Source organism: Archocentrus centrarchus, chromosome 21, assembly GCF_007364275.1.
Source record: "Archocentrus centrarchus isolate MPI-CPG fArcCen1 chromosome 21, fArcCen1, whole genome shotgun sequence".
Classification (NCBI taxonomy): Eukaryota; Metazoa; Chordata; class Actinopteri; order Cichliformes; family Cichlidae; genus Archocentrus; species Archocentrus centrarchus.
Genome location: NC_044366.1, coordinates 23,103,880 through 23,131,739, shown reverse-complemented (window position 1 = coordinate 23,131,739; position 27,860 = coordinate 23,103,880). Strand labels below are relative to the sequence as shown.

Genomic DNA, 27,860 nt, shown 5'->3' with positions numbered 1-27,860 from the left:
TAATTTAATTAGTTGCAAAATGTTCCTTTTAAGTACCAGTTACTTGGCCAGCTTTTTGTGTGGACTGCCTGCCATTACTACTCATGTGATGCACCACAGAATGGCACATAAAAACCACAAAAATGAGTTTTGAACATGTTTATCAACCATATGATCAAAATGACAAAATATATCAGTTTGTACTGTACATCTGTGAACCATCCTGAAACAAGGAGAGAAAAAAGGTTGAGCAAAGAGTGATACTAACTCTGGTTCTTGTAGGTGACTTTCCTCCAATAATAACTTCCTGTAACTTGAACAAACATGATTGGGGACATGACTACTTGTACTAAAAATGAAAGCAATTATTGTAAAAATAAATAACCTATGGCAGATGGGGGCTTAATATTGAAAAACAAGCTATTAGAAATAAATATCTCAAATATTCACAAGTCAAATAGCACCAAATACTAAGAATGGCCTGTTTATTTCTAGTAATGATTATTTTCCTGCTGGTATATTGTGTATACAGCCTGTGAGGGCTTATCAGTTACATTACATATAGCAGACTATATGTGGGAAATAATGTCCCTATTAGGCTGGATTAATAACTGCAGATAGGTTGCTTCCTGTCCGTATATGAGAGCAGTGTAAAAACAAATGTCTTCCCTCTTACCCGTTTAGGAAGATTAATATCAAGAAAAGTGGCTTTCATTTACAGCTGTGAGAATGCATTTTAAGCCCACATTCATCATGCGTATCTATGTACTTTTAATTTAGTGGAAATAAGCTTTCTCTGAATGGGGGCTTGGCTGAACCTTAGAGACAGGTTGAGAACCTCAGTTATTCAAGAAGGACTCAGAGCACAGCTGATACTCCTCTACATCGAAAGCAGCCAGTTCATGTGGTTGGACAGCTGATCGGGATGTGTTGTGGATGCCTCTCTGGGGTAGACCCAGGACATGCTGGAGAGGTGATGTATTTTGGCTGGCTTGGGAACATCTCTGTGTCCCCGGTAGAGATGAAGGGACGGAGGTTTGGGTGTCTCTGCCTAGACTGCAGCCTCCTGTAACCCAGAATTGGATAAACATCAGAAAATGGATGGATGATGGACGGTTTAATTCAGCACTCTTTTGCACTTAGGTCTGTGCACTTTTTGGTATCCCTTTTTTTTTAATGTGTTTTTGTGCATCATCCTAAACACTGTTAACACAGCATTAACACAATCAAATTCTTTACATCCACTTTGTCAATTTGGCAAATAAAGATTTAATTCAGTTTAAATAACAGAAGTGGCTGCAACGGACACTTTTCATGGTTAACGCTCAGTTTCCCTTCAGCTCTTTGTATGTTGTAACTTCTCTGTGGTTGGCTGATGGACTTACAACAGCACAAGCAAGAGTAGCCCACAGACTTTGGACACTGCCCCCTTCTGATATCAGACACTGTTTGCAGCAAACAGGCAGTCTGTAGCTGCCCACAGACCACCAATGCGCTGCCACCACTGAACCACAACATCCCTGTTATAAATTTGAAAATTCTTTGTCAACTTAACTCTGAAAAAATAAAAATAAAAAAATACTACTGACCACAGGCTAAAAATATCATATAGTGGTTTTCCAACACTAGACAGACTCTTTCTAACATGCCCCACTTCAGAAAAAAAAATTCTGCTCATTAAGAATAAAAAAGGATCTGTTTACCGGTAAAGGTTCATATTGTCAGTGCCATAGCATCAATAAACTCTCATTTGATTGTTTTGTTTTCTAAAAAGATATATGTATTCACCTTAATTTCTCTTCATATTTTCACCAGTGGGGCCTGTCCCACCATTTCAGAGCCAATGATCTAACCTAAGAGTAGCCTTGACTACCATTCTTAGGTTGAGACCTGCTCCCTAACAGTCCAGCATGAGGGCATCATCGTAAACTTTAACACAATACAGCAAACTAACCTGTTTATGTTCATCACTAAACTGCAACAAATTGCTTAATATTTTTATACCATTTAAATAGTACAAAATAATTAGAATTCACTGTGTTTTTCAAGTTAATTCATATTATGAAATAATCAGACAAGTTCAGCAGTTCATGTACAAATCCACAGTCTGACTAAAACCTTTGAAATTACCTCCTACTTTAACAAAGTTACTCTCTTTCAGCTCCGTCCCATTTTGCAGTGATAGTTAGAGGACTATATGCTGAAGTTCAGTGACCAGAACTTTACTGGCATCTGCAGCATGAACACGTGAAGAGCATAACACTGACCCACTTTAACCCCTGCCTGTCAGAATCTTTTACTGGTGTATAATGATCTGCTGTAATTATAGTTAATGGTGTAAGACTGAGTGTAGTACAGTGGTACAGTGTTTCATTACAGCACTATCACCTGCGACTGAACCATTTGGTGAGCTGGAGCTTTTCTGCAGTTTGCCTGTTCTCCCTGTAATGCACTGGATTCTCTCTGGGTACTCCAGCTTTCTCCCACAGCACAAAGACACGTATGTCAGGCTCATTGGTGATTCTAAATTGTCCATAGGCATACAGTTGTGGTCAGAAGTTTACATAGACTCATCATGGGCATGAATGTCATGGTAATTTGGGCCTTTTAAGGATTTCTTTCAACTGTTCTTTTTCCAGGGTGGAATCATTGTACAGCACACATCTTTAATGGCTTAAAAACAACAACAACAACAACAAGAAAAAACAGGAATTGGCTGCACATTGACTGAGAAAGTGCTGACCAAGAAAGAAGCCCCTGCTCCAAAATTGACACCTTCAAGCTTGACTGAAATTTGCAGCTGCCTGTGTAGACAAGCCAAATGCCTTCTGGAGAAAAGTTTAATGATCAGATTTAACTATTTGGCCACAATAACAAGAGGTATGTTTGGAGGAGTAAATATGAGGTTTTCAAACCTAAGAACACTGGACCAACTGTCTGGTTGCGGTAGCATCATGTTCTGGGGCTGTTTTTGCTGGTATGTTGTACAAAATAGATGGAATAATGACAAATGAGTACCTCCAAATTCTTTAACTTCACCTCAGATCAACAGCCAGATGGTTGAAACTTGGACACAGCTCGGTGTTCCAGCAGGACAAAAACAGCAAAACTGGTTTTGGAATGGATAAAGTAGGTTAACATTAAGCTTCTGGAATGGCCTTCCCAAAGCCCCGACCTCAACTCTATTGACAATTTGTGGACGAAGTTTAAAAGCCAGGTCTGTGCCAGAGAACCAACCAGTTAAAATCAACTTTACCAATTCTGCCGAGAGACGGAGAAAGATATAAGAAAAACAGGACATGAGAGGAAGAAGAGAGGTTATGTTCTAAAGGTAAGGATTGTTCAGTGACACTTCATAAACTGGAAATTTAAAGCTTATATGTGATGTCATCATTTTTTAAATAAAATATGAATGTATGTTTTTTTAGATTGTGAAACGTCCTGCAAAACTGAGGTGTATACGAACTTTTTTCAAAGGTTGAATAAAAGTACTCTGCAGCTTGTCACTGTGATTAATTTACGGTAAAGCTCTGTGTTGATGTTACATCAAGGGTAGCAGATAAATTAGAATTTTAGGCTGATGATGCTTAGATTAATTTACTGAATTAAACCTTTATACCAATTGTATACTGCTGTGATTATTTTCCTCACGGTTCCCCACCTGCTGAATCCCACTTTGATCCCTGACTGTACTCATTTGACTGTATAGCTGAAGAAGCAAAGTTAAAAAAAAGTGTATACTCACATGTCTATTATTATATTATTATTATATTAATATAGCAAAAGTTTCTGTTACCTTTGCACAAAATGGAAAATGAACAGTTGAAAGAAATCATTAAAAGGCCAAAATTACCATGACATTCATGCCCGAGATGAATGAATGTAAACTTCTGACCACAATTGTTGATATGAGAGTGTGTTTCTCTGTGTTAGCCCTGTAATGGTCTGTCAAATTTAAGCAAAATAAAGATCAGCACACTCTTTTCCCTACAAAAATGATACTCATTCAAAATAGTTTTGACTACATATTGTCCCCACACTTGTTTATGCAACACAAGTGATGAAATCTGTTGTACTCCTGGTATGTGCAGAGCAGATGAGTGCAGGAAGGGGTGGGGATGTAAGGAAAAGCATCCTCTTTTACATCTACTTAGTTCTTCCATAAATAAACAGAAACAGCAAAGAAACCAGAGATAGTAAACAAATATATCTAAAAAAATAAATAAATAAAAATCACAATCTATATCAGACTACATGAACATTAAACATCATTATCAGGATGCACATGACAACAAAGCAGTACTATCATTGTTCCCCTCTTACTTCATGCTTTGTGTATGGTTCTGAAATCTTTATTTAAAACGGTCCAATCAATGCGTTGCTGCACCACATGCAGACAAAACATCAATACACTTTCATACATCCCAAGTACAAAACAAACAAAAACATTACAGTATTTTTTTCTGATATTTCTGTCCACTAGTCTGTGTCTGAGTCATAGATTAAGATGACTGTGTTTGTCACACATTAATCTACACATTTTTTCTAAATTCCCAGAGGTATTTTATTTGACTTTTGAGTGGTGAGTCAAACCAGCATAAACAGCTTTGGGCATTTTACAAGGCTGCTGTTGATGTTTTCCCAGATTATACTGCGCAGGTCCGCTGGGTGATCCGCCCATGGCCTCTTCAATTCAAAAATTACTGTGTAAGAAAAACAAGATTGCCTGTTTAAGTATGTAAATAAGCCACAGCTCTCAACACGCTCCACTATCCTCAGACCAGGTCCCTGAGCGCATGCGGGTGTCCGTGCACACGTGCACGTGCATTTGTGTATATGAGTGTGTATGTGTGTGTAGGTGTGTATGTGTGTGTGTGTGTCAGGGCTGGGATTTCGGGTTAAATATTCAAAATGGCGGACGGAGGAGCAGCGAGTCAAGATGAGAGTTCAGGAGCAGGTAATGATTACAGCATTTTACATATTCATACTCATATTCAAACTGTGTTACTCACAATTTATGATAACGGCATACTGATGAAATGCAGATTGATTAGCAGATAAGGGCGATATTAGGCGCTGTTTTAGTTTACACATAGCTGGCCAACTGTAATTTGACAGAGGAGGAAACGAGCCTTTGCAGTGCGACGGCAAATTACATGGAAACATGCCTCCCCCCCTTTGTGTGATTAGACGGCTGTACGCCGCTACATATTCATACCTCTGTCGACAAATACAATTTAGCATATTTTATTAGTAATCGCCGTCGTGGCTCTGGTTCATGTATGACACATTTAGACATTTCGCGAACGCAGTTTGATTGAAATGATGATGCTAGCTGGCTAGCGTTAGCTCCCGTGCTAGCTCTTGGCTTTGTGTTGATGCATACACTTTTGAAAGAGGTTTGCATATTCATTTTAGCCGAGTCGGGCAGCGGCTGCGCTCGAATGTTTTCAAAGGGCCGTTTGTAACTGGAGGGGGGTTGGGGGGCAGGTTTGATCAAACTGTAGCAGACCTTGCTTTTGTTAAAGACACACAGGCAGCTCGGTGTGCTTGAGCTCGACGTGATTTTTTTTTTTTTTTTTTTATAGCGGAGCGTTTTGCCTCAGCCTTTTGTGTGCTCGGCGCAGCGGAGCCAAAGCACACAGCCCTGTTGTGTTATTCATGCGGGGCCTGCCTGCCTGCACCAGTGTATGCGGAGTTCAGCGTGTTAACAGCAGTCGGCGAAGAGCTGCGACTCGTTCTGCGTGACACACGATAAATGCGTGTCAACACAGCACCGTCTCACGACGCCGACTGACTTTTCAAACGAGGCCTTGTATGTTTAATTTGAACGCGGCTGTCCTCCGAGCGGCTAGTTGGCTACAACTTACCAGCCGTGTATGAAGCTGACTTTGCCTACACGGTGGTTTTGAAGTTTAGCTCAAATACAGATGTGGTAGGGTGTTGAAGATAATGGTGAAGGTGCTTCACGTCTGCGTTTAAGAAGTTAGACAGTCTGAAAGTTGTCGAGCACTTTTTCTTTCTTTCTTTTTTTAACTTGATGCCAGACTACTCCCACCTCGGGCTGGTCCTGGTCTACCAGGCGAAACAATCCATTTCTTTACAATGTATATAATTTATTTGTGCAGCTTATCGTCTACATCACAGTTTTGAAAACAGGGTTCATACCCGCCGTGCTTGCTTACTGCACGAGTTTTAGGCTGAATTCAAATATTGTACCTGTGTATCCCCCTTCCCCAGGCACAGGGAGGGGTGGTGAGGCCCACTTCCGGAAGGCCACAGTAATAACAGGCAGGGCATTCTTATTATTCACTCCACTGCTTTCATGGCTGGGCAAGACACAGCTTGATAGCATTTTTTTCTTTACTGCGTGTAGTTGAGCTTGCCGGTTTTTTTTTTTTTTTTTTTTTTTTTTTTTTTTTTTAAGAAGCATGTTTGAAGTCTGTTGTATTAACAATACGGAGGGGATAATTATCTTTGAGTTCTACTTTTTGTAGTTCTGCAAATGCGCCAGAAAAAGCCTTGTGTGACAAATCAGGTGCGACTGTTTTCAAAAATAACTGACTCCTCGTGTTGTAATTGCGAAGGAAGACAATAATCTTAGCAAGTCAAAACAAGGCTTAGTTATTTTTTTAATTATTTTTAAAAAATTTTAATAACGACTCTTGGGTTAGACTGAATTCTTTGTGATGTAAATAAATGAATCATTTGCTTTTGCTGATAGTAACTTTACACACAGCCACAATACTGTCACATTACAGTTTTCTGACACAGTTGTGACTCTAAATGATATCCTTTGTTTACATTTAAGGGCATAAAATGGTTTCATATTTAAAATAATGCTTATCAAGTGTTAGATTCTAATGTGTCTGTTAGCATTTTGTGACTGTCTGGAAATGTCTTTGCTTGCATTATAAAAAAAAAAAAAGTAAATAAATAAAATAACCAGCATATTAAACTTGGCCACTTAAGAACAGGCGAGAAGTAATTCTGTCTTCTGCACACTTAGTCTACTTTTCTCATTTAATCAGTTTTACAGTTCCACCCTCATTCCAGCCTTGTAGTTCCATCATGAATATTCATCGATGTAAACACAGTTGTTATGAATAATGCATCATTCGCTGTAATAAATTCAGGACATGCCATCTCAAAGTACTGAGAAGGCCTCCATGAAAGCTCCAGTCAGATGACTTTTTTTTTTTTTTTTTTATATATAAATGGAGGAAAATTATAACCATAAAAAAGAGCTCTTTTGTGTCCTCAGGACTGTAACTACTTGTTTCTGATGATCTCTGGCAAAGTGAGCCATTCTTGACTAAACAGTGCAGGGCAAGAATGACTTATAAATAAAGCAAAGTAAAGCAGATGTTCCAAACGGGTCTTTCTCTGTAAAAACTAAGCCTTTTTTTAGACAAACAACACACGTAATTTGTAAGATTATATCAGACTCTATATGCTGAAGTAACAAGTCACATTGTTCCCGATAATGACTGTCATGCGTTTAACATAATTAAGATCACTAGTAAACATTTGTATTTCATTAAAGCTTTTTAAGAGCACATTAGGAAAACAGAGGCCTTTTGTCTGAAAATATCCAGACTGAAATATTGTTACAATAATACTCCTCCTTTAAATAGAGGAGATTGAAATGTAGAGTTGTGGAGTCAACAGTCAGGAAGCTGGACACAAAATAAGCTGCAGTATTTTCCTATTAGATAAAAGGGAAGCACACAACGCATTAATAACCAAATGTCCATGTATGTATTATTTTCCTAGGTGTTGAATGGGTGTAGTACTGGATCATGTGGCTAACCTCTGTACATACTGATTTGAAGTAGCTGAGTTGTCGTCCCTGAGAAACTTCACTTTAATTTGGTTAGATTGAATTTCCCACCTAGCCTATAGACAGTTGGCTAATGACCACCCTAGAGAGATACCACAGTAGCTTGCAGTGATGTTAGTCCCATTACTGTTCATCAAATTACACTGCTTCCAGTGTTTTGCTCATTTGTGAGCTCAGTCCACTGTTGCTGCTTCGACCCTCTCTTGTCAGACTGTTTGGGTTTAATACACTGCCTGGTATTAAAAGTGATTTTTGAATTGTTTGGGTATTCATTTTTATGCTGCATTAAACCACAAAGCTTTTTGCCTAGTTTTAATTGTCTCAAACTGAATGATAAACTGCTGTGATCGTACATCCAGGCTGTTCCTAAAAAATCTAAGTACTCAGACTGATCCAGATGTGTAAAAGTGGTCTTGATTTGTTGTGTATTTAAAATGAAGGATATAGGTAGCTAGACAGAATGTGGATGTGCTAATTAAGTTTTGCTCTGTCTCAAGTTGAATCTCTCCGCTCACATTAATGGCTCTGCTGTATTCAGCCAGCCATCCCATATTACCGTGCTAATGAGATAGCTATTTAGAATTCTCTTTGCAGGGTATTTGTATAAAGCATTGTTCCACAGCAAGGTTTTGCAAACCCATTCAACCAAGTAGCTGTACATGTGTCGGAGTGCACTGCTGATAACTGCCTTGACTTCTCCTTTGTTTTCTCATTTGGTTGCATTAAGTCAAGAACAGAAGACTTATTTCTTAACCTCTCATGCGCGGTTTGTTGGGTTGACCTCATTCACACTTTGCACACTAGTGTGGAATCTGCTGTAACTGCCTTGTAAACAATAGGCTTGAGTCAGAATAAAATCTGTGGGGGGGGCTCAACACTGGGCATCGGTATATAGAAGTATAGGTATAATATAGAGAAGTATAGAAATGGGACTGCTTGTGTGGTGTGATGCTTGGCAAACATAACGGTTGGGGGGTGACCAGGCGGGTCCAAACCCCACTTCCTGTAATTGTCAGCCATTGTTGGAACAGAATAGAGGTTTCTGAAATAACTTCACCTACTTCCAAGGTGGATGGAGAAGAACATAAAGTCTAAAGGGAGGACCCTGATGAAGAGTACAAGCTGAAACATGTTGGTCAAGGAGTGGATGTGCATTGAAAGCACTTGTGCTGATTATAGAATTACAATTATTAGGGTATACCACACATTTTTTACTTGCCTTGTTATTTCCCCACTCAGTAAGTAAAAGAGCATTTAAATTTAGGACCATATTGGTACAGAGCAGCGTCCCCTAGTGTATACATGTCAAGAGGTCTATTAACAAAGTAATCACAACTTATTGGCCATGTTTCAAGCAGTTTGGTTTGCTAAGAGTCCAGATATTGTATATTATTATGCATATTAATAATGAGAGATGTTGGTTAAATTAAAAATGCGGGATGTTATACCAAAACTTTGTCTTTTGTTGGAGGTAGCATTAGCATACTCTATAAAATATATTTTTTGTTTATCTGGCTAGCAGGCAGGCAGGCAGTGAAATGGCAGACAAAAAGAGATATCTGATAATTTTTTATGGCAGCAAAAGGCCAAGTAAGTAGAAAGACCCTCAGTAATATCAAATCAAGTCTTAATAAGAAAGGAATGAAGTGCTTATAGAAATGTTTCATAATAGTGTCATCAGTCAGAGGCAACCGAGTGCAGAGCTGGACACAAAGAGTCAGGGGCAGTCAGAGGAATAGAGTTTCTGGTAAGTTTGCTGAACTTTTAATTCTTTTGTTAAATAGGGAGTACACTCCTATTCTTACTAATAATAATCTATACACTGCCAACTACAAGGGAGCACACAAGCAGAGTAGTAGTAGTAATAAGCTGTGTTCTCCTATGAATTCCTGAAAAAGTCTTGAGAATCAGGTTGGGAGATTGAAGCTTTACATTCTCACACAACAAGAGATGATTTGCTGGGTCCTGTGTGTGATTCGGGCAAGGACACAGTACAATTACTCATTGACTATTACTTGCACTGCTCTCACCTTAATGTCTAATCTGACTTCATCTGACATTTACAGAGTAGTGTCTAGAGAAGTTCAGGGCTCTAAGTGCATGTGTGAAAAATACTGATAACTGTAAGCGACGTGGAGGGTGGAAACATGTCTGGCTCCTGCCACTCCAAATGTTTGTAGTGGGGAATTTTTACCAAAAGCTACTGCATGAAGGAAAATATTCATTAGTTCCAGATTCTCATTTGTTTGGATTTAACTTGCAGTAAACCTCTTAGTTTTGGGTGTTGAATCATTGGTCAAAATCAGCCACTTTGAGCACACATCATACGGGGCTTTGAGAGTAAAAATAATTGGCAGATTAAATGATAATGAAAAGTTAATCTTATTGGTGAATCTAATGAACAATGTCCATTTGCTATTCTGTTAAAATGTACAGTATACTATGAAATGGTTGTATTTGGAGCTATTTGGGCTATGCCAGAGGAAAAAAATGTGTAGGGTCTTTGATTATCTGCAGTTTAGAGATGGCTGCCATTATCCCCTGGTGAGTGAAGACTTGCCTGTGCTGACAAAGGTGTGCTTGTTTTCCAGTATGCACCTTGTTAAAACCATCGGGGGCCTTCTTGGCATTGTTTCCCTTGGTCAGCTAGTATGTAAATACCTTTTGTCAGTCAGGATAAGTGAAGAAGTTGATTAGAGCTTTAGCCAGGAGCAGTTGTTGTGGATTTATTTGGTAAGCCCCTTCCCCTCTAGACCACAGTACAGCAATGCATTCCAGTCTAGTCGCTATGACTCGCTGGACACCAGCGCAGCCCCATAACAGAGCCGTTTCCCTGCTGTATTAACGCTCAGCGCTTGTTGAAAATGAATTTAAAGGGGCTCCAAAAGGAAATACTATTGGAATGTAAAGCTAATCTAAATATGCTAATCCCCAAACACTACATAAACATTCACAGCAATAGCCTGCCACCCACTTTCTGTAGCCGCTCACTGTGGAATGCCTTAGCCACAGGGGGTCTAGCAGTAATGACAGGCTTGTGGTGGATTAATGTGGAGTTATTTATTTCCGATTGAGCGAGCTCCCCCCTTACACTCGTATTACCCCCTCCTCTTTAGTGACTGGGCCGAGCCTCCATGACTCCTGGAGATGTTCTGTGCAAGCAGTCGTAGACGTTCTGTTAATGCAGTCCGCCTTGCTAACATGCCCAGACCACTGCTGACAGACCTCATAGTGCATTCTGGGATATCTTCAGCCCTTTACCTGCTCTTAGCTAATTACTTTTTAGGCCCGTACTCACACAGTAATTGGTGTTGTGCTGCTGCCTCCCCTCTCTCTCCGCTGCACCAAGTACTAGTTTGAGCACTTTTTTTCTCCTCTCTGTCATCCTTATTCCCCTGTTTTTTATCGTCCTCCAAAAGCCATCCAATTAATATGCTAATGAGCTGATAAATATTTATAGGGGTTTAAATTATGCAGAAAGCTTTCAGAGCCCGGTGTGAAATGCGTTGCTCGCAGGACTTCAAAGCCTTGCATTGCTAACGAGGCAGGGGCAGATTTGCATACGGCTTTAATCAGCTGAATACTGATTATGCTTCATTATAGAGTTGGAGGAGGAAGGGTGGGGGGGCGGCCGAGTTGGAGGAGGCCGCCAGCTGCACTTGTCGTTTGTTTCATTCCAGCAAGAGAGGGAGAGGGCGAACTTTTTCAGAAGTACAATCTTGGCACATAGGAGAGGGAGAGAGGGAGTGCAGAGTAGGCACAGTAAAAAAGAAAAAGGGGCAGAGCTATAAGAAAAGAAAAGCGAGAACAGGGAGAGGCACAGAGAGCTGTTTGCCTAAACCCTCTTGGCTCTCTTAGTGTTCGTATCCCAGTGTTGCTCAGTGAACCGTGCCGTGGACACTGCCACTGTGTCTGTGTGTAACTCTGGTTGTATTGAACTCTGCTCGCTGCTGACCAGTGGAGAGTGAAGAGAGGGAGGAGGAGAGCACCGGACACCCTGTCGGTGGGCTTGCCCGGCCGAGGCAGTTTTACTTGATAGGTTCAACAACCATGCTGGAAAGCGCAGGTGGAGCAAGAGCGGGTGAGTTTTTGATGATGTTGTGATGGAACTCACCTGGATTGCGCTGGTTGTTGATGTCATTGTGTGACTGTTGCATTAAGACCTCATGAATATGTGACACCTGCTGCTAGGTTTTTTTTTTTTTTGTTGTTGTTTTTTTGTGCTCTTGTTAGTCTTTTGGAGATTAATATTGCTTTAAAAAGCTGATGTTTTAAATGGTGAATGTTAATTAAGCATTGCTGTTGAATAAGAATATCCTGACATGCAGCGATGGTTGTAATCAGATGACAAAAGTGAGAGCTCACCTGAAATCACAGAGGAAGGGTTATTATTGTTGGCTGTGAGTGTCTCTCTCTGGCTCTTTCAGATGCTAAAGTGAATAATCAGTCAGAAACTACTAAATGTGCAATGGAGAGTGGTGACGGGAACACCGGTGAGTGATCTCCAGGTTTTTTTTTTTTTTTGGTTTTTTTTGCATTTTCATTCAACAGGTTTCAGAGTCACAGCCAGCAATTCTTTGGACATTTTAGCAGCACGAATCAGAGACACCCCCCGCTGTTTCTCTTTGTATTATTTCATTTTGAAAACAGAAATGGCAGCTTTCCAAAAATGCTTGCAAGCAGCTCTCTTTTTCATGAGGTATTTACCACAACAAGCAGTTTCCTTCGCTTGCGAATATTACACGATCAGGGTAAAGATGGCAGTCATTGTACTTCTTTGTATTGCTGCTGTGTAGTGACACATTAATTGATATTGCTGACAATATTGTTTCTTTATGCTCCTAAAATAAACACATAATTCTGTTAGCTATTACAGCTATTACTTTATAAAAATATGTTTTTAAGAGTTTTTCTTTCACCTGAAAATGTTTTTTCTGTTGTGTTGTTTCTCTTTTCTTAAACCGCATACATTATCTCAAACATCTTTAACCTCCTCTGACAGCACGTTTCATAAAGTTATGTTTTTCTTCTCTCAGGTATCCAAACCAATGGGTTGGACTTTCATAGGCAGACGGTGTCCACCACAAGTGCAATCACTAATGCACATGCACAAGCCCTCCTCCAACAGGTACCACACTGTGCACCTGTGCACAACATCACATACTTCACCTTTAAGTAACTTTTTGTTTTCCTGTTTTTGTGGAAGGAGCATGTATGGTTTTGGTGTAATGTCACAGGTTTGTTGTAGCTCTAAAATAATAAGGTGTGAAGTTCGAACAGAGGTATGCTCATCTTTACTCAAACATGCGCAAGCAGAAAGAGTTCATTTAAATGAGCCAGGCTCTCTCAGTGTCGCCTGGCAACAAGGCAGATTAATCAACCCTGTATGCTAATTAGCTGCTCTGTGGTTGCTCGGAAACAGATGGCCGAGAATATGCAAATCTATGCAGAATTTACATGCACTGCATAACAGTTATTTTAATTAGCATCTCAACTCTCCCCTCCCTTCACTTCACTTTTCTTGTCTCTAAAGGCTGCAGCACATTTTAAATACCCGCTTTATCGCTGCCTTTTTAATTCAAATTCCTCTCCCTGTTTAAAGACCAAAGACTCATTCTAAGAAAGCCACTCAGGTAGCACGGGAATATAATGTTTCATTGTTTTCGGTTGTGTGCTTTTTTTTTTTTTTTTTTTTTTTTTTTTTTTAAGTGTTGCTTTTTGTCTGAATTAAATATTCATTGAAATGGCTTTTAATTAATTTCATGATGGCAATAATGACATGAAGTTAGGACTCATCTAAGATTTCGTCTAAGCCCCCTCCCCCTCTCTGCTTCACCTCCACTAGTCAAAGTCGGAAGACTCGAGTGCTCTTCCGACCTCCGTCCAGCAGAGCGTATTGCCTCAAACCCAGCTAATGTTGGCTGGGGGACAGATTGCTGGAGTAAGTTAAAACCCGGTTGTGTATCCTGGGGTGACACCCCGACACAGTCGACCGTAGCTGGGTGATGAAAAGATGGCTTGGCTGAAGCTGGCATCTCCTCTGCCTGTGTGCCTGTTCATCCCTGGTTGGACATAGTCATTGTGTCTCTGCACTCACCATCAGACCAGCCACGTGACACATTTCATATCCAGCCATGGCTCAGGGATGGTTGAATGCAGCTGCAGTGTGATGTGGGTTTGAATGTTTACTCAGCATGTGGATTTGAGTTTGAACATGACATCAACATGCTCATTTGCACTTGTGCCTGGCTCAGCTGCATGAGTCTCCATCTGAGTGTGGAGGACCATATGTGTGTTGCCACATGACTCAGTACAACTTTGATACCTTTGCTGAAAGCTAAGAGCAATACTGTAGACAGTCACTACTTTGACATGGGAAATTAAAAAATCTGGTCCAGAATCATTTGTAAAGATGTGTGCACACAAGTCGGTGTAATTGGAGTAAATAGAGCTGTGGTCTAGTTCAGTGAACTGGAGCAGCCACTGAAACAATTGTTGGCAAATGCATCAAACAATCCAATCAACCTGCTGTTGTTCATAAAGCTAGACCAAGGCATGGGTAATTAAAGTGCCTGTCATATCCTACATAATAATAAGAACCAATATATCAAGAGTCTTGTGAGTAATATGCAAAATTATATTGCGCACATGCATTGGATTTTTGTAATATTTCACTGCAGTATTGTAGTAGCTTTGCAAGGTTATTGAAGCCAAGTATCGTGACAACACTCACCTACTTACTAACCTATATGATGATCATAAGTCACTTTTATTAACACTCCTGTGTCTGTTTCCCCTCCTGTCTGTCTCAGTTGACCCTGACCCCAGCGCAGCAACAGCTGTTGATCCAGCAGGCCCAAGCTCAGCTCCTGGCTGCTGCTGTGCAGCATTCAGCCAGCCAGCAGAACAGCACCACTGGGGCCAACATCTCAGCCTCTGCAGCCACACCAATTACCCAGTTGCCCCTGTCACAGCCCATCCAGATCGCCCCTGTAAGACACAATCACCCATTCACCTTAGTTTCTGCAAGTTCTGATGTTCTAACACAAAGTATTTGTAAGCTTGTAGGCGTTAAAAAAAAACATACAAATAATATGCATGAAAAGTCTGTGGTAGAATGAAAAACAGTGACATTTTGAACAGTAGTCAGGCCATATTGGTTTATTTGAAACTGTCTTTCTGAGAGGAAACAAGGCAGCTAAAGAATGAGCAAAATATCCAAATCTACTAAATGACTTGAGCTTTCTCTTTTAGACAAAATAAACCAAACAAAATAGTCCTAAATATCTGTGGTAATGACTTTGGCAAGGACACTTGTTCAGGTACATGAAAGTGCTAGAGGACTGCACTTTAATAATGGAACTACTACATTCATACAGAAACATTTTTCACATAGCTTAATACAAATTCATTTGCTACCCTGTCAGAGGGATAGAAAAGTATAGTTTATAACATTATACATGATTAGAATAAATTATAGACAATGTGGGATTCATGCTATAAAGTTGTATCAAAGTCTTTAGGATCGTGAGCTTTATAAACAACTAGATGATTGTTTTCATATTTTCTGCAGTCTCTACAACAGCAGAATCTAAGTCTGCCCCAGTTTGTTCTGGTTCAGCCTGGCCACCCTATTGCCACACCACTGCAGCCCGCTCAGTTCATCATTTCACAGACATCGCAGGCCCAACAGGGTAAGCTAATCTCTTGGACAACGAGGAGTGATACATTCCAAGTATTGCATTGTATCAAAGCTTTCTTTTAATCTTTCCTTCCCATCCATCGTTCCCTCTTCAGGCATATTGCAAGCCCAGAGTCTTCTAACTCAACTACCTCAAAGCCAAGCTAACCTCCTGCCGACTCAACCAAGCATCACCCTTGCAACTCAGGTTCGTAGTGATGCAAGTACATCTTTTAAGCCAACTTTAAAATGGTCTTCAGCTACACTGACAGTGCTTACATTTGACAGGTTGACAAGTTTTAGACATTTGATTTACTCTCAATTATTTATTCTTTAACTCTTTTTTTGCCCCCCCCCCCCCCTTTTTTTTTTCTTTTTTTTTTTTTTTTTTTTTTAACCTATGAAACAATCCCATTTGTCATATTTGTGCTCTTTCCAGCCTGCAACTCCAACCCGCACAACAGCAACCACACCTATTCAGTCCCTGCCCCACAGTCAGACACCACCCAAACGGTTGGATACTCCCACACTGGAGGAGCCTAGTGATCTTGAGGAGCTGGAGCAGTTTGCCAAGACTTTCAAACAGAGACGTATCAAACTGGGCTTCACGCAGGTTTGTGTAGGACTGCAGAGATTCATTAGAGCCTCACAACTTCAGTCATATTTTGACTTGCAATTGTGCGCATTTCCTTTAATAGCAAACACATGTGACTGTTTTCATGCTCTGATCTTTGTACATGTAATGCTATACTGCTATAAATCACTCACAGGTAAATCTCTGCCTCTCACAGGGGGATGTTGGCCTGGCCATGGGGAAGCTGTATGGAAACGATTTTAGCCAAACTACTATTTCTCGCTTTGAGGCCTTGAATCTGAGCTTTAAGAACATGTGCAAACTCAAGCCATTACTGGAGAAGTGGCTCAATGATGCAGGTTTGTCTCTGAACCCACCTGAGGTTTTCTCACATTGGTGCTCATTTCAGGAATGGGCATAGGGTGGGTTGTGTATGGATGCATACCTTGTCTTTACCTCCCTTCCTTTCCTTTGTGCCAATGCTGTTTGTGCAGAGAACCTGACATCTGACCAGTCCCTGTCAAGCCCCAGTGCCCTGGGTTCCCAGGGCATGGGCATAGAGGGAATCAACCGCAGACGGAAGAAAAGAACCAGTATCGAGACCAACATCCGAGTGGCCTTAGAAAAGAGCTTTCTGGAGGTGAGAAACATATTTTTGAAGTTAATGTTCATTAGATGAGAAAAACAGTTACAGCAGTTTCCTCAGTGCTGACAGGGAATCCCTGGCTTCTTTGCCCTCTTCAAGCAGAACCAAAAACCTACCTCTGAAGAGATCACCATGATCGCTGACCAGCTCAACATGGAGAAGGAGGTGATTCGGGTCTGGTTCTGCAATCGCCGACAGAAAGAGAAGAGGATTAATCCTCCCAGTAGTGGGAACAGTGGAGGAGGCAACACCCCTATCAAAACTATCTTTACCCCCAGCAGCCCTTTGGTAAGGCTTTCATTCACTGAAATGACTCTTTGATAATATTTGAAGTTTATATGCCTATGTGTGTTATATTCTGTATAGTGGGAATTACTTATTTTTATTCTTCTTTATATATTTTTACTGCTTATTATGGGCTGCAGGTACAAAAATACATTTTACTGTGTATTGTACTGTGCATGTGACAAATAAACCTGATCTTGATCTTGAGCCCGCATTCAGTCTTATGGCCAGCAGGGGGAAACTCCTGGTTTTGTGGAATTAAGTCTGACTCTATAAAAGTCTATAGGAAAAGAACCCCAGTGAATATTTGTCTTAATAAGTTTACGACCTCAAGTTCCGTAGTTTCACGTCTTGAATAACAACAAAATGTTTAAATAGCAAATTTTAGTCCCATGTAGAGTTTGGAAAAAGAGGATGTGACTTAGGACGTGGCTGCCTTGTGACTGTCAAGTCACCCCTGTATGAGTGTGAATTGTCCTCAGTTTCGCAGATCCACCTTTTGCTGCATCCAGTTTTGGTGATGCCATCATATTTATACTGTATTACATGCTGAGTTCTTATGTTCTGTGGACTCAGCTAGAATATCAGAAGGTTGACTGTGTTGCTTGGATCTGTATTTAATTTCTTCAGTTTTCCCTCTTCTTTTGCACAGGTGGCTAGCACAGCAAGCCTTGATAGCAGTCCAACTATTACCACACCCACCACTCTGACTGTAAACCCAGTGATGCCTCTCACCAACACCAGCATCCCCAGTCTGTCTTTCACAGGTGTGTGTGGTCTTCATTTTGTGCGTGTGTGTACACCCAATTGTAAAAGGTGATTAAAAATTCAGTTCTCTCTTCAACAAGGCACAACAGTTGGAGCCACAAACACTGCATCAGTCATCTCAACGGCCCCTATGGTTACCACAGCAACCAGCTCTCCATCTTTAAGCGCGTCCCAGACGACTAATCAGGCTACAGCCACAGAGAGCAAAGCTGGCACGCAGGCGCAAACCATTGTCACCCAGGCTCCTTCATCCTTTGCTACCACTTTAGGGACGGGTCAGGTGATGGTGGCAGCTCCGGGGCTGTCTGCCGCACTGCAGGGGGCCGCCCAGTTACCCACCAGCGCCAGTTTTGCAGCTATGGCTGCTGCTGCGGGACTCAACCCGGGACTGATGGCGTCTTCGCAGTTCACCCCGGGGTTAGTATGAGCCACGTTCAAGCAAGAAATCTTTGTTGAAGTCAGCTGGTTGTTGAAGTGTTGTTTGTGTTGTACTTTGTGTGTCCAGGAGTGCCCTCCTCAGTCTTACTCCTGGTGGCCTGGGCAGTGCGCTGAGCCCTGCTCTCATGAGCAACAGTACTCTGGCTACCATTCAAGGTGAGCACCCATGTCATGACAATTTCTGTGCACGTATTTTCTAGTCACAGTACGTGAGTACAGTTTTGTAAGTAGTTTTATAATATGATTTTTAAAATGCATCCACAATTCCAAAAATGTTTCTGCTGTGTGATATTTAAATAAAAACAATGCATAAAATGCAAATAAACTCATATTTTATTCACAGTAGACCACAGAAAACATGTAAAATGTTTAGACTGAGAAAATATACAATTTTAAGACAACTATTAGCTCATTTAGAATTTGATGGCCTCAACACATCTCACAAAAGTTGAGACAGGGTCATGTTTACCATTGTGTAAACACCCCCCTCCTCTTTTAACAGTCTGCAAACATGTGGGAACTGAGGAGAGCAGCTGCTGGGCTTCTGGGAGAGGAATGTTTTCCCATTCTTGTCTGATATAAGATCCTAGCTGCTCGACAGTTCTGGGTCTTCATTAGTAATTTTTCATTTCATGATGTTCCAAATGTTTTCAGCTGGTGAAAGGTCTGGACTGCAGGCAGGCCAGTTCAGCACTCAGACTCTTCTACTATGAAGCCATGCTGTTGTAATAGCTGCAGTATTTGGTTTAGCATCGTCTTGCTGAAATACGAAAGGCGTTCACTGATGCACCTCCATACCATCAGAGAGCGCTGATAAGCTGGATGGTTGCTCTTGTTTAGTGGAAGATGTGGGGTTCATGTTTTCCAAAAAGAATTTCAAATTTTGATTTTTTTTTTTTTTTTTTTTTTCAGGCCACGAAACAGTTTTCCACATTGCCTCAGTCCATTTTAAAGGAGCTTTGTCTCAGACAGCATTTCATGTTTACATATGGCTTCTTCTTTGCATCACAGAGCTTTAACCTGCATTTGTGGCTGGGACAGTGCACTGTGTTCAGACAGGGATTTCTGGAAGTGTTCCTGAGCCCATGCAGTGATTTCCATGATAGAATCATGCTTGTTTTTAATGCAGTGCTGCCTGAGGCCCCGAAGGTCATGCACAGAGATTTCTCAAAATTCCCTGAACCCTTTCGTTATATTATGTGCTGTAGATGATGAGATATTCAGCCTTCACAATCCAGTTCAAAATGAGCTAATATTTGTCACTTCAAGAATTGTAACATCATAGTTTAAATATTTGATATGTTTATTGTGTGTTCTATTGTGAATAAAATATGAGATTATGAGGTTTGCAAATCATTGAATTCAGGTTTTATTTACATTTTACACAGCACCCCAACTTTTTGGAATTGGGTTCTGTAGATGAGTCCAATGTTGCCTTTATTAAAACTCATTTGTTTGATTAAAAACTAGCCTGAGGTAATTGAGAGTGTGACAGGAAGTGATGACAAAAATTAATCACAAGCTGTATTGCAAGGTTTTTTTTTTTTCGTTTTTTTTTTTTAATTGCAAAAATAACCTTTATTGGTCTGTAACTTTATATTGTGTTTTCTTTAACAAGTATTTGTAAGGGTCAGCTGCCTGGGGGAGTTTCTTAAAGCAAGACCAAATTAGACTCTAAAGAGAATTAATGACTCAACAAATGAAATGTCTAAATAAATTTGAATGGTACATAAATGAGTGAAAAGATGATTACAAAAAGTAAATGAAAATCCATTTTGAGGTCAAGAAAACAACCCATTATTTCTATGATTAGCATAATGAATGCAAACTCTGAATGAGGACATTTTGCATTTGCATAATGAAATCAAAGTAATTTAAACCACACCCACAAGGTTTAATCCTGCAGAGAGAAAACTACTTTTGCAGAAAAAAAAATTTCTCCTGCAGCCTTAAAGTAAACTGTTATAATGGGAGCACCATCTGAAAATGAACTTCAAGTGGTAAAGGTAAAATATATTGAGTCTTCTGCTTGTGCTCTAGTGTTCCTACATAGACTTTTTCTTGATTATTATTTTTTTTTTTTTCCTTTTGTCCAGTTTTGGTGACTCTGATCCTCACTGTCATTACCTTTTCTTACCTTCACGCTGTTTCTTTCACTTCTCCACAGCACTGGCATCGAGCGGCACAATCCCCATCACCTCTCTGGATGGTGGTAACCTGCTGTTCGCCAACACATCTGCTGGTAGCACACCCAACCTGGTGACCACGCCGCTCTTTCTGAACCCCCAGAACCTGTCGCTGCTCACCAGCAACCCCGTTAGCCTGGTGTCGGCCGGTGCGGGAGGTCTTCAGGTCACTGCCGATGGTCACCATCAAGCCACCACGGCTGCTGTGCCTGTGCAAGCCTCGACCATTACCACTGCTCCCAAGGCTCAGTGAAGCCAGTCAGGCTGCATCTCGAATTAATGCCCACTTTCTTACTTCAAGCACTACTCCTATCACACCATGTAGGGATAAGGGTGGTATTCTGATATATATATACATATATATATATATATTGTATCTACCATTAATTAATCCTTTTTGCTGCCACCAAAAAGAAAACAACTTAAAACAAGGGTGGGCTTAACTCTTTTGTTTTTTATTTTTTTCACTATATTTTTGGGTTTGAGTCTTGGATTTTTTTTTTTCCCCACACAAACAGTAGCCAGGTGGAAACTGTTGTTGGCCTGCCATGCCTCCTGAACCTTGACACAGGGTCCAGGATATATATATATATATATATATATATATATATATATATATATACATGCATGCATGCATGCATGCAGGTCAGAATCTTCTCTGAAATTCTTCTAACCAAAAACAAACTTTTCTCTTCTGATATTCAAACTTAACTGATTTACTACTAATTTCACAATGTTCATAATCACTAATGGGGGTTTGTGTGTCACTCTCTTTAATTATCTCTTTTGTGTGTGTGTGGGTTTGTTTTTTTTTTTTTAATTTTTGGACAGGCCTTGTTGTAAATCATATCAAAGTTATATTTTAGAGACTTTTTTTTTCTTTTATCTTTACTGTCTATATTTTTGACATTTTCAGAACTTTGTAAGTCTAATATTAAGTTAAGATTTAACTATCACTTTTTAATCGTGGTTATAAGGCTTTAAAAATAAGTAATAAGTGGCCGATATAAAGGTTATCATTGCTTTAAGGGTCGGAGGGACACGGTGTGTCTCTCTGAGTCTCTCTTCTGGAAACACTGAGTTTTACATCGGTGGTGGTGCAGTAGCCGCCGAGCCTTTGTAAAATGACGGTCTAGGTGTGGATTATAGACACTGACTGAAAACATTACATTGAGAGCTTTAAGTGAGCTGCAGACCTGCAGTCCTGCGTCTGATTAAAGGTGACTTGTTTTGGTTTGTGATCCGTTGGAACACTGTACGTTACATTTGGACGTGGACGTCTGCGTGTCGTCGACAGCTCGGGCAGATGCTGAGAGTTCAGCAGCTGCACGATCCACAAGGCTCTGCAGTCTGTTTTTGTGGAGGGAACTAGTCATGGTCACCAAACCTGCGTGTGGTGGCGTTGCCTAGATGGGGTTAGTGTGTTGTGGGTTTTTTTTTTTTTTTTTTTTTTTGTTGTTGTTTTGTTTTTGTTTTGTTTCTTCTTTTTTTTTTTTTTTAATATAGAAGTACCGTCGTATCTACTTGTGCACAGTATCTGTACCAAAAAAACTGGATTGATGAGCTGCAGTCTGCCTGTTTTGGGAGGATTGAAATTGTGTCTCTTTATTTTGTCTGCAGTCGTTTGACTGGCTTACCTACTTTAAGATATACCAAAAATATTTGTTAAAAATAATTGCTGTGTGTAGTCGGTGTAGCTTAGTCTAGTCGATATATTTATGAGTACAAAAATCTCTTCATAGTCAACAGAATATAGAAATGCAATATTTTGATGATCATTTTCCAAAGACTACATTTTTTTTTTTTTAATTTGACTAAGTGTCTCATATTTAAATTTTTAATTGGCAGCACAACTGACCAAAAAGAGGGATTGGTGGGTTGGAGCATGAGAAAGTTTCTTTTTACTCTTCTTATTTTTTTTTTTTTATTTTTTTTTAATCACCGGGCCTCGGCCCAATGTTTAATCTGGTTTAATGTGAGCCGTTTTGTGGCTTGTTTTCCTTTCTAATCAGTTGTGGTAGCAGTTTTGGACTTTTCTGAAGCATAATGGAAAAGCTCAGATTTTTGGTTTTGTGCTAATATTCAGCCATAAAACAACAGCTTGAACCAAAGTGGTTTTCCTCAGTAGTTGCTGTGCCTGTCTGAGCACACAAGTTGCTTTTCACACTTAAATCTCTACTCTCTACAAATTATTATTATTATTATCCCCCCCACCTCAGTCGATACCTGATTTTCGTGATTTGGTGCTGCTGGATAAGGATCACAGAAACTTTAGCTTTAACAACTTGCTGCTGAGACTCCTGCTGGAGTTGAGCTGTCAAGAGGCCTGCATGCTTTCTAATAGCTTTATGACTACATCCTGTGAGAATCAGGGTTTTGTAGTTCACTCTCCCTGCCGGAGGGATCACTTATGTAAATCCATAAATACTTCACATCCTCTCAGCGCCGCCATTTCGAACCATCATGCTAGGAAACAATATGCTGCACCCAAAATCTGTCTGGGGACTAGTTTAAAACTCGCCAAACTATCTTACCCGACACAGCGGTGGGATAAGTATTGTTCTGTGCTGCACACTCAGCTAAAGCCCCACACAAGAGTAGCATTGTCCTGCTTCAAAATGACAAACACAGCAATTAGTAACTCATTCAGACTGTAAGCAGTGAAATTTGTCCACTTTATCCTCTTGTGTACTTCATTTCTGTTTAATTATTTTGACTGAATATACCTCAGCAGCACTTCAAAAATTGGTTCACCTTTAGATACTTCTCTGTATAGAACATTGTAGAATGTATAATTACTGACTGGCTTGCCATTCAGCGTTTATACTGATGAACCATACATAGGAACCATTGCATTAAAGGACAACCTACTACTGCTATTTTCTAGTACTACTATTTATGGGGTATTTCCAGGTTTAAATATTATTTTGAGATCCTTCTTGCCAAAGTAAAAGCCTTTCTCTTTGCAGCTTGGTGGGTGTGTTTTTGTTTCTTTCCTTATCTCTTGAGGCCACAAGAGCCCTGAAGAACTCAGTCCTGTTTCAGTGCTGTTTGTATTTTGGGGTTTGGAGGTTTGCAAGCAAGATAAACCAGTTGCCACTGGCACCATAGGATGTTACTGAAATATTTATCTGAGGAAAGACTTAAGAATTAGAGAAACGATCTTTTCTTAATTCTATACATATAAATATATATATAAAAACACTTGTAAGATATTCATATTTTATATTTGAACCAGTATGTTACTAAGACTGAATGTAGTGTTTATCATACTTACTCCAAAAAAATCTTTTTTTTTTTCTTTTTTTTTTTAACTGTCAAGACCAAAAAAAAAATTGTGAGATGGAGCCTGAGATGACTCCTCGATGGACGTGACTTGCTGACCCCCCGCTTTGCATCAGCGAGGTCTTTTTGATAGGAGGGGCTCATTCAGGTGCTCCTGGCAGACAGGTCCTGTGGTTTATAGGAGACCCTGAAGCATTTGATCTTTTTATTTATATATATTTTTCTCCCTTCAAATTTTTTTTTTTTTTATGGTTGAGTTGTGGATTTGATTTGCTGTGCTGTCTTTAACAATCATTTTTTTTAAATATTACTTTATGCCTTTTAATTGTTTTGTATAGTGTGAGAGGGCAAGATCACTGGCTTTCTTAGTTTGACAAAGAAGATTAACATTATCATTTATGCCTTATTGTTACGTAGAAGACATGAGCATTGTAGCATTGTTGTTCTCTCTGTGTGTGTGTGTGTGTGTGTGTGTGTGTGTGTGTGTGTGTGAGAGCATGAGCGCTGAGCTCACCTGGTGCATTGTTTTCACTGAAACAATACAGTGTACTCTGGGCATTTTGGAGCGTGGGATGATTATGTTGCTACTTAAGGTTTTTAGGTGTGACTTAGACAGGTAGGGGGTATACCTGTGAGAAAAAGCTTTACTAATAATTCCAGCAGGCAGGTGTGTTTGTGTGTGTGTGAGTGTGTCATATAAAGAGAGGCAAGTGAGGGCAGTCTGCAAACCATTTTGGTGCATCTTTCCCATCTTCCAGCGGGTGTTAAGAGTGGTTTTGAAAAGAAGGGCGAGACAAGAGAAGATTTTTTTTTTTTTTTTCTTCTTTTAGAAGTCTGGACTGAGAATCTTTACTAATTAACTACAAGCTTTAAGCGAGCCAATGTCATGTCAGCTTTCTGTTTGTTTGGGATCAACTTGGATTCTCTTGAACCGTCTGCTTGGCACTGGCTCAGCTTCAGTAAAGCTTCAGTTTCAGCAGGTGATCCTGAGATTCTTGTGGATCAACCACGCATCAAACAGCAGACTCTATGTTGACCCACCACACTGGTTTGCTGTTTTTTTTTGTTTGTTTTTAAATAAATGTCGTCAAAGGTCGTGTGGAGCACCAGTAAGGCTAAAGGAGCTGTTGTATACCTCATTTTTAACTCAAGATTGAGTGAAACCTGCTTTAATCTACTTAGGAAATAAGGAAAATGTTTTTAAAAATCATTTAAAAAAAATAAAAAAAGACTAAAATACACAGACTTGTGTCAGTGGAGAAGCCTGTTCATACCTGTACTTAGTGAAGGGTTGTGGAGCCGCCACAAGAGGGAGACGAAATACATACCAGTACTCTCAGAGCCCCTTTTACACAGTCAGTTCACAGCATCAGTCCTCCTAGTTATATATAAAATGTATGGAGATGTGATATCATACACCAGGACAGTGTTGTATCAGATTGTGGATCTTGTGTAAACCAGAAAAGGCATCATAAAAGGTGAATCTGTAAAAAGGGGCTAACATCTGCTGCTTTCACGTTCTCTTGTTGTGCACTGAAGGAATTCATGAATTAAAACATGAGTTTTGATGACTCGTAGAACTTCAGCATCACTTGGATTATTTTCTGTTGAGCCTTTTTTTTTTTCTTTTTTCTTTAAGTTTGACAATCCTGCTTTATTTTCTCACTCTGACTAGGTACAGGTATGTGCGTGTCTTCCCACGTGATGGCTTGCTGCCGCAGCCCGCTCTCCTTTCCCTGTGGTACCAACGTTAACCAAAGACTAACTAACTTGATTGTATATGATCGACTCCGTCTCTCGCCCATCCCCGCCTCACTGCTCAGCATCAAATCCCGGCTGCACGCTCTCGCCCGGGTCCTCTGTTCGTATGTAAAGACTTTGCTCATTTTTTTTTAGTTTTTTGTTGCATTCGAATGTACGTTCGGCGTTCCCGTCGCCTCTGCAGCGGTTTCAGTGCCTGTGGGCGGGGATTGGAAGGGAGGGGTGTGAGCAGGGGGCTGAGCGGGCTTCTCCGGCAGACACGAACCAATGTGGTGGTAGCTGGGTGATGTTTGTTAATACACACTGAGGGTTAATCCTGTGCACACTGTACCTGCTCAGGACTCTGTATGATTGTCTGTCTTGAGCGCTGTTGGTCGGTTGGATGTCCCACCCTCCGTCATTTCTCTCTCAAGGACTGTGGCGAAAATGCTGTTCCTGCCTCTCACAGTGCGTCTGTCTCTTCCTCATCTGTACACTGTAGTCCCAGGACATGACCCTGTTGTCTCCAGGAATACACATCCTGCGGTCGTTAAAATTCACTGCTGTGTCCCCATCCCTCTCCTCCTTACTACTCCTCCTGTTCCTCCTCCTTCCTCTCCCCTCGTCTGCTCTCTTCTTTGACTCTTCACTACAGACTCTGATCAGCTGTGACACTATGCATCATGGTCCTTCACTTTGCATGGACTGTGTCCCTCCGGCTCAGACCTCCTGGCCGGCGGGCTTCAGTGACACTTTGTTTAATGCTTTACTCCAAGTGAGGTTGTAGGACCTCACAAGCGCTATCCCAAAGCAAAAATCCAAATATTTAACTTTTGACAAATGCAGATACCAAAGATATCGCTCTGTCCTGTGTGTCTCTGTTGGTTTCTCTCTCTCTCTCTCCTTTTCACCCTGCAGCATGTGTATTAAGAGACAAACCCAGCACTGGCTTTAAAGTCCCAGCCTCAGTAATTCCAAAGCTTAGATGTATATTTTGGTATATTTCTGAGAAAAACTTGCGTGAAAAAGCATCTGTTTCTTGTTTGTTTGTTGTAATCTCCTTTTCTGTCACAGCATGGAACTAATTGCAGAACTGTCTTACTCTTGGTAGGTTAAAGATATAGTATTTTTGTATGTTTTTGGGTGTGTTATATTTGTGTGTGTGTGTGTGTGATTATCAGTTCACAGCCCAAGTGTCCATGGCTTTCAACAAGAGAGAAAAATAAATAAAAAATTTAAAAAAACTTACAAAAAACGTAAATAAAAAAAAATTGCCAACCATGTACATACTATGTCTGTGTATCTCAAGAAATGCATTCTGTAAAACATTTCACTTTGGAAGCTTGGGCTCATCTAAAGGAATGTGTCCCTGTTTTATTTCCCTTTTCTTATTCTGCAGTCTGATATTGACTTCCAGGACTCGAATGTAAAGAGTTTTGGTTTCCATTGTGGAATACAACACTGAGGGACACTGCTCTGATCTGAATACGACAAAAACAAAAAAATTAAAAAAAAAAAAATAAACACAAAAAAAAAAGGCCTCCAGAAATGGTGGCATAGAGCTGAAAGATTGTGTAGGAGTTTTAAGTATGTGAATCAGGATACATAGTAGATTTTGATGCATTTGTCTGCTGTATTTTTGTTTTTATACACATATAAAGATAATCTTTTACTGTAAATGTACAGTTCTTTTGTTGTAAACATCATTAAACCATTTTCCAAGTGTTTTGACATGTGCTTTGTCTTTTATTGGGATTGTGTACAAATTTTTAAGCCTTACACAACAGTGCCAGACGGCCAGAGACATTATGTTTTCAGATTTTTCCTTCCCTCTGTACCACGCTTGGGACAAGATCTCGCAAACTGATCTGTTGGTAGACTGGTCAAAAAGGGATGAACAGGGTCAGCAACAACACTCAGGTCAGCTGTGAGATTTAATGTGAGATGTTTTTCTGCATATACTGCACATATTGTTCTCTTCCTGTCAGCTTGAAGCAGTCTGGCCATTCTCTATCAACAAGACATTTTCACCCAGAGAAACTGCTGCACCCTGGATATTTTCCCTGATCTGTAAACACCAGCAATGTTTGTGTGGGAAAATCCCAGTAGATGAGCGACTTCCGTAATACTCACACCAACTCATCTGGCACCATTTAAATGACATTCAAAATCACCTTTTTTTTTCTTCAGCAGGTCGTTTTAACCGTGTCCACATGCCTAAACACACTGAGTTGCTGCCACTCATTAGATTTGTGTGAACAAGCATCTGATCAAGTGTACTAATAAAGTGTCTGGGAAGTGTCATTTGCAGGTAATACTACTTAACTAAATAGTACAGAATTAATACTTTCTGGTGAGTGGATTAAAAAACTTTAAAAACCTGTTATTCTGTCTTCCAGTTACTAACATTAATGAAGCCATTCACACGGATCAGC

At 40.2% G+C, this 27,860-nt stretch overlaps 1 protein-coding gene across 1 annotated transcript; it reads left to right on the top strand.

The window, feature by feature from the left end:
• The first annotated feature begins 9,396 nt into the window (after positions 1-9,396).
• pou2f1b (POU class 2 homeobox 1b) lies at positions 9,397-20,813 on the top strand. The gene is made up of 15 exons (XM_030758501.1): positions 9,397-9,412; positions 9,495-9,569; positions 12,250-12,315; positions 12,859-12,950; positions 14,635-14,814; positions 15,396-15,516; positions 15,620-15,711; positions 15,943-16,116; positions 16,295-16,436; positions 16,572-16,717; positions 16,823-17,011; positions 17,661-17,775; positions 17,857-18,193; positions 18,282-18,370; positions 20,382-20,813. Coding segments are annotated over exons 1-15 (2,091 nt in total). The 5' UTR covers positions 9,397-9,411; the 3' UTR covers positions 20,654-20,813.
• Positions 20,814-27,860: the final 7,047 nt, after the last annotated feature.